Source organism: Hordeum vulgare, chromosome 1H (assembly GCF_904849725.1).
Source record: "Hordeum vulgare subsp. vulgare chromosome 1H, MorexV3_pseudomolecules_assembly, whole genome shotgun sequence".
In the NCBI taxonomy this organism is placed as follows: domain Eukaryota; kingdom Viridiplantae; phylum Streptophyta; class Magnoliopsida; order Poales; family Poaceae; genus Hordeum; species Hordeum vulgare.
Window position 1 is genome coordinate 494,208,423 of NC_058518.1, and position 7,576 is coordinate 494,215,998.

General features: G+C 44.8%; 1 protein-coding gene across 1 annotated transcript; it reads left to right on the forward strand.

Moving 5' to 3' along the window:
* Positions 1-3,085: 3,085 nt before the first annotated feature.
* Positions 3,086-4,149, forward strand: LOC123418500. The gene is made up of 4 exons (XM_045107013.1): positions 3,086-3,519; positions 3,618-3,719; positions 3,815-3,896; positions 4,006-4,149. The coding sequence occupies exons 1-4, from the start codon at positions 3,350-3,352 to the stop codon at positions 4,027-4,029; spliced, it is 378 nt and encodes a 125-aa protein (XP_044962948.1). The 5' UTR covers positions 3,086-3,349; the 3' UTR covers positions 4,030-4,149.
* The last annotated feature ends 3,427 nt before the right edge of the window (positions 4,150-7,576 follow it).

The window sequence follows — 7,576 nt, forward strand, 5'->3', positions numbered from 1 at the left end:
CAAGGATGGACGTCGTTCTTCTTTTGTCGTTTGTTTTCGTCCGTAGTCGGACCCTGCTCTTACTCTTGATGATTATGTAATGTACTGATGTGACTCTGATGTAGCTTGTGGCGAGTGTAAGCCAATTCTTTATATCTCTTCTTTTCAGTACATGAACTTGTAACGATATCCATTCTTGCGACACGACGAGATGCGCTTCTATCCCTGACGAGGCCCTCGTGCCAAATTGAGGATAGGGTCGCATCTTGGGCGTGACAACGGGATTCCCATCGGTACTTGAAGGGTATAGTGATGCGAATTGGATCTCTCATGCTGATGAGATGAAGGCCACTACTGGGTATATGTTTACTCTTGGGGGTGGTGCTGTTTCTTGGAAGTCTTGCAAGCAAACGATCTGAACAAGATCGACAATGGATGCAGAATTAACAGCATTAGACACATCTGGTGTCGAAGCAAAATTTCTTTGAGATCTTTTGATGGACTTACCTGTGGTTGAGAAGCCGGTTCCGGCTATCCTTATGAACTGCGATAATCAAACAGTTATTGTTAAAGTGAAGAGTTCAAAGGACAATATGAAGTCCAACAAACATATAAGAATGAGATTGAAGTCTGTCAGACGTTTGAGAAACTCCGGAGTGATAGCGTTGGATTACATCCAAACGGTTAAGAATCTGGCAGATCCCTTTACTAAAGGGCTATCACGTGTTGTGATAGACAATGCATCGAGGGAGATGGGTATGAGACCCACATGAGTTTCCATGGCAGTAACCCAACCTATATGATCGGAGATCCCGTGAAGTAGGACCTGGGAAAACAAGCCAGTGGTGAACTGAGGAGAGTAACTTTACTAACCCACTCCGTTGGAGATGCAATACTCTCGGATACTGTATGGTAGGATGACTACTGTCTTAATGTGTTCTAAAGCTTATATGTAAGCAAGATGCTGTCCTACAGAGCGATCTTTGAAGGAACACACCTATATGAGTTTGACTGCTGGTCACAGTCTATGAGGTTTGGGTGATCTCTAGTAAACTCATGAATAGGCCAGGAGTGTGACTAATATGCTCCACCCGAGGGGTCACCTTCGGCAGCCTAGTACTAGTAAGACTTGTGGTGAAGCTCCTTTACGCCAAATTGACAATTCAAGGCATAGTCCATTGTTCAGTTGTAAAGGGGTGTAGCTACTTGCTCTAGGTGAAGCTCAACCTTAACAAGTCTTCGCTGAAATGCTGGTATATTAAAACAGTGTTTGGAACGAGGGAACACGATGTGCCCTTGAGATCTGGTGGGGGATTGTTGAAATTAGAGATGGGCCTTAGGCCCATAAGACAAATTTCAGAAAAATCTTCAAGGGCCCATGTAGGTGGTGGCATGACAAGGTGGTGGGAAGTTTAGTCCCACCCCGCTAGTGGAGGAGAAGTTGGACCCCTTTATAAGGGTCTCTCTTCCACATGCTATTGGAGAGTGAGAAGAGAAGATGCCCTCGCGCACTCCTCCTCCGCCGCCCGCCTCGCCATGCCACGCCTCGCCTCGTCACGACGCGCCGCGGGTTGCGGGAACGAGCCGAGCTCATACCTACGCGCTTATTTTTGCCGGTCAGGAAGGAAGAATACGTAACGGACAAGGCACGATCCGAGACGTCGGATCGTGGCTGTTACCGACTCGGACGTGGGTTTGGCCCACGTCTCTCCACCCAGCCGCCTTTATAAGCAGGCTATCGCCTACCCTAGCCGTCACTAGAATCAGATCACATCTGCCTCATGCGTTCGTTCCTTGACTGCTGCTGCCGCCGGCGACTCCGTCCCGTTTACCGCGTACACGGTCGACGGGAGAGCAGGCCTCCGAAACCTCGCCTCTCCGGTTCCTGTACGGGAGAGGGGCGATTAGGTTTTTGGGGAGCGATCACGCGACTGCTCGCCTCCGTCCGTCTGCTTCGTCTACGCCCGCGTCGCCCTCGTCATCGCCATGTCTTCACCAAGCGAAGCTGACCGTCTCGTCCGCGAGAAGGCCGAAGCCGAGAAGAAGGCGGCAGAGGATACTGCCGCCGCCGCCGCTGCTGCTACGGCCAACTGGCCGATCGGAGGGTATGATGTGTTTGTCTCTCTCCCGTTTCTGTCTGCACTAGTAGTATTGCCTATATGCGTAGATGTTTCTGCTATATGCGTAGTACTTGCTAGTATACTCCGTGATCAGTATGTCATGAATCTAGTCAATGCCATGTTAGTAATTATTTCATGGATTAATCTGCTCGGAAAATTGCCTATTTACTCAACAATTTTCGCATAGGCTGAAAAATAAATAAAATAATATATCTCCCTAATAATAAAGCACGCAACGCTTCTGTCGTCCGTCGTGACATTTTTGCAAAAACACCCTTCGACTTTCCGGTATTCAACCCGCGGTACATTTTTAAGTGATAAAAACAGAAAAACGTTTCGTTTTTGTAGAAAAACCCCTGTAGTACACGTATTCCTCCGCGCTCCCCTGTCCTCTCCTTCGACCAAACCTCCCACCTCGCCGCCCGATCCGACCCGTCGGCGACCCGCCGCCGCTCTCGAACGTCGCCGATCCACGGCGCAGATCCCGCACGAGGTTTGCTCACCTCATAGGCTCGCGGGCGCAGGACTGCCACGCCTAGCCGGCTCTTGAATTTTAGCGCATGCGGATCTGGTGGGTGCTGCTGCCTCGGCGATGTCGAGGGTCTGGGACAGGACGGAGGACTTCAAGGAGTCCGTTCGCGTCGCCACGCTCTCCCATGGCTACACGGAGGTGAGCTCATATGCCGCCTCGCACACCTGCGCCATCTCTCCTCTGCGCTGGAACCGTTTGCACATCGCTTTCATCACAGCGATATGTCGAACTTCTGACTAACGATCTCCTTGGTCTGTCCTGATGCAGATCTTCAGAATTATATGGCCCTGATCCGATGATGTTCTCTGCCATAGAATACTCACCATGCGTGCAACTTGCTTTTCTCCTGCTCGATTTCGGACCCCCTTGGTTGATGGATGAAGTAGAAACAGACTCCAACCTTGTAAAGCAACATATGTTCTCATCTTTCCAGCCATCATTGCTACTGATCCTGGCATCACATCTCGATGCAACTCGCCTTCTGGCCATTGCCGGCAAGCTGCTGCCCCTGAAGTAAACTTTGAGATCTCTTTTCCGTGCGTAGGGTACTCCTCCTCCGGCTGCTCTGAATCTTTCTTCAGAAAAATCAGCACTCTGAGACAAGCCTCGCGCGCTCCGGCTCGGCCTCCTCCGCCCGTGCGTATTCACGTCGGGCTCCCTCGTGCACGCCTACCTCCGCTTCGGCCGCGTCTCGGAGGCCTACAGGCTGTTCGACGAAATGCCCGAGCGGAACCTGCCCGCATGGAACGCGATGCTGTCCGGACTGTGCCGCAACGCCCGCGTGTCAGAGACGGAGAAAGGGCCGTCACCATGTTCCAGGAAGGCTGCAGGGCTTTCCAGGTCGCCTTCACCAAGATCATGGAGAAGAAACTCGGCGACAACCCATTGGTTGGTTGTTACTCCCCTAATTCTCAACGTTTTTACATTTCTCTCATGGTGATGCATAGCATAAAAGGGGGACTAACACCTTTTCTTCTTGTTGCAAGGGTCCAATTCTGTCAGCGGACAAGAAATTGGTCGACGCCAAGTTGGCCGAGGAGGCGGACGAGCACAAGTCCAAGGGAGAGGCCCGCAAGGAGAAGCGCATTGTATGCCACACCTCACTCGCTTGCCCGTCAATTCGACATGCCATTAGTATGTTTTTGTGTTCAGGGCATGACCTCTTGTTTTGTGGCGAATGCAGGCTGCGCGGAAGGGTCATAAAATACATGAGAATGCTATTGACAACAAAGAAAAGATGCTTATCAAGGTTGCAACCCAAGTTGGTAATGTTCTGTTTTCTACCATGTCATTTTGCATGCGTCTCATATCAAACTTCTCTAAACTCACCCTTTGCCCTCAAACATCTTTTCATGTACTCTATTGATGATGCAGTTGTCAGGTTGTTCAATGAGGTAAGCGCACTTGCCTTTCCTTAAGTGCTAGACATACATGTTGCTCTTTTTGTTGTGAATATAATTATTCAATATAGGGAGCTTCCATGGACTCTTACCTTAATGGAAATCTGTGGTTCTAATTGTTCTGAGCATTCAGGAAAATATGCTATGGCACGATAGTTGTTTCTGAAGACTTAGGACAGGGCTCCATGATACCTCTCCCATATGGCAATATATGGCAACTCTCATACTCATCATACTCGGTTCAATTCTCTGTATATATTCGCGGAAGAGATTTTCTTAGTTCAAGCTGCAATTAGTTCCACACTTACTTACTTACCTACTATGGGCTTATTTGATTCAAAGGGTTCCATTAGGGGTTTGGAGGATTTGAATCCTTAGGAAGTCTTCTGGTGTAGGTTACTTGATTAACTTTATTGAAATCCTTAAAAATTGGGACCTATTGGTACATTTAGGTTCTTTCCTAAATATTCCCTTGCACTCTATTTTGTATATACTTAGGAAAAAATCATGTTAGCTAATTGGTAAGTCTTAAAATTTGTTTTTCCTTTCCAGGTGAGCAAGCGACAGACTAGGAAAGGTTTGAATCCATCAAGAAGTAAAGATGTCAAATGTATGACCTTTTCCTTTTCAATGCTATTCACTTCCTTCAATGTTTGAAGATTCATTTGACTCCTTCGTCTACTCTTTTGTACTTCTAATTGGTGGATGGCCAAACTTTGTATTATCGTTACCTATTAATTATCTGGAAAAGAAAAGCGTTAGTGTGCATGGGACAACTCAAATAATTAGTCGACAGGATGATCGAACATGTTTCTTGTTAGACAGAACAGTAGTCTGAAATACAATTTGCTATATGCAGTGCCAGTTAGCACCACTATTACAATCTGATTATCCCAGCCTTATGCAAAACATGTTAACTGCCTCTTCTTTCCTTTATGCTTTCAATCTGTATCCAAGAATGAAATACCAGCATGCACCCATGACCCCTTGTCATGACAATATGAAATATAAATTGGCAATTCGGGTGTTGTTATTTCTAAAGTTTTGTAAGGATATTTGTTGTCTTAATCAAGCTTGAAGAGAATTCTGTGAAATCTTGTTTTCAAACATCTCAATTGCGGAGCGAAATTTGTGAAAAACAATGAATATTAGAGAGATGTCATCGCTAAGATAGTATCCCATGCTGTAGTTTCGATCGTTGACGATGTAGTAACACGACGACGGTGATTTCCCGTTGCAAAGCCTTTTGAACACTCGAGATTGTTGAAGCATGTTGATATCGTTGTGAGAACCCGGCATTCGAAAGAAAGCATGCCAAATTCATAAGTCATGTGGCCTCGCGCCAGCGGAGGGGATGAACGGCAAGGGGCAGCCTACATTTGAGGTACATTGAGAGCTCAGCTCCACAAGGAATGAAAGGGAGGGGGTGGCCACCATTGGAATGGGGGGAGTGACGGGAACAAAGTGAAGAGATAAGGACAACTTTTTTTCTTCGAGAATAAGATGAGGAGATTGTTTTTTTAGAAGAAAATGAGGAAAGTGCTACGGAGGACACGCTTTGTGTCTCGTGCGGAGGCTTGGTGTCTACGCTCAGAGCAGCTCACTCGCAAGAGCTTAGCAAGTTGTGCAACAAACAATTTAAAATATATATTATTTAATTCATTTTTTGAAAATATGTTGTACACAAAAATGCTATTACCCATAAAAAACAAAACATTATTACCACTCAATAAAAATGATAATTATTATTAAAAAAGTAATCCAATTTTTGTGTAAGCATTACATTATATTTTAAAACTTTAAAAGAAACTCCTTCCGTCCAAAAATAGATGTCTTACATTTAACATTATAATTTACATTTAATATTTAATGGTAAAATAAATAGGTTCTGCATTGTTTCTAGCCCTGTGCAACGCACGGGCATTTATACTAGTATTTATAAAAAAGTATACTGTTGGACCACCCTGCTATTTTGAGTTCGATCCGTCACTGCGTTGAAGAATATGCATATGTATGCATGTAGTATGTCCGCATGAGTCAGGATCTTCTGCGTGCATGCAAAGCCATGTCACGGTTTTTCTGCTTCCCCACCAGTCCTCTTGTAAAAAGGAGGGCTTCTCCAACATCGTCACTAAGAGCGTCTTAAATTGATGCCATAAATATAAAAATAATTAAAACATACTCTTTTTGTAAATAAACATAAAAACGTTTAGGTCATTATAAAATGGTGCGTGCTACGCAGATTTAAAAAAAATATCCGCCAGCTCGTGAGCCATCAGATCTCTCGCATCGAGCGATAGAACAACTTTTTCACTTTTGCAACTTAGGTCCAGTTGCAGTTTTTCTGAAACTATAGTTTTGTTGCATAATTTTTTTGCAACAAAGATCTTACTTTAATTTTGTTTTTGCAATTAAAGTTTCGTTGCAGATTTCTTTTTGCAATTGAGATTATGTTGCAGAAGCGTCGCGTCGCTGTACTATCTAATTTTAAGGATTCAGATCCTGCAACAGAGCCGTTGTTGCGATGAGAAATTGCAACAACATGCTAGTTACAAAAACTTCTGATGACGATCATGAGGCACATGGCGTATAAAGAAGAGGGCGGATGCCAGCGTGCGATCCGTCGGATGATTTATAATGTTTTCCTTATAAAATACTAATCTAAACACTCTTATATTTCTTTCTAGTGCAGTACTGGCCCCGGTGTGCCGGCCCGAGCGCTCGTGCCGGTTGCAGCCCAGTCGTCAGATCCACGGACCGCACCGTTAGACCTCTCATGTAGTAAAAATTCCTCGATGTAACAAATTTAGGCCACAACGCAATAAATTTTGTCCACGATTGCAACAAAAATAATAATTATAGCAAACAAATATCAATGTGATCGTAGCAAAAAAAAAGGACGCTGATGATGCATGCTAGAAAAACAAAATGTGGGTTGTAGCAAAACAATCCAGTGAATTCGGGTTGCGACTTTCACGAACGTGTATGCAACTTTTTAATGAACGATTGCAACAAAAAATGATAACAGTTGTAGCAAAAATTAACACGGTTGTAATAAAATTAAAACACCGGTTGTAGTAAAATAATCCAACAAATTCAAGTCGCAACTAAACTTGAATGTAACTTTTTTAATGGACAAATTATAGCAAAATAAAAAATGATTGTATAAAATTTAAACGTACTTACAGCAAATCTGAACGAAAAACTGTTGCAAACCCTGGCTAGCCAGACGTGCAACCAAACGCGCGCCGGCTGAAAACGTTTCCCTTCTTTTTAGGGGTAGTACATCAGTGAAGTTGCTCGAGCCGATGGTCGGATCAATCGGTGGTTCCCCTCTGCGGCGCAAGGAGCACAGATTTATTTGTCAGATCGAATCCATGCCTTCTACGTCTACCGTATCAAGTTCGGCCTGGTTATTTCACGCGCCGTATGTAAGCCCGCGACACGCTGCATCCATGCTATCCATGGCCCATACGCAAGCCGGCTTAAAGAAGAGTCACTACCCTTTTTACTCGTTGTATCTTGTATGTATGTATATGTGTTTT

Excerpts from the sequence above, each read along its gene's own strand:
- LOC123418500 (XM_045107013.1), top strand. The coding sequence starts at position 3,350 with ATGCCCGAGCGGAACCTGCCCGCATGGAACGCGATGCTGTCCGGACTG. Across the intron at positions 3,520-3,617 it reads AACTCGGCGACAACCCATTG|GGTCCAATTCTGTCAGCGGA; the intron begins GTTGGTTGTTAC and ends TCTTGTTGCAAG. Across the intron at positions 3,897-4,005 it reads CAAGGTTGCAACCCAAGTTG|TTGTCAGGTTGTTCAATGAG; the intron begins GTAATGTTCTGT and ends TTGATGATGCAG.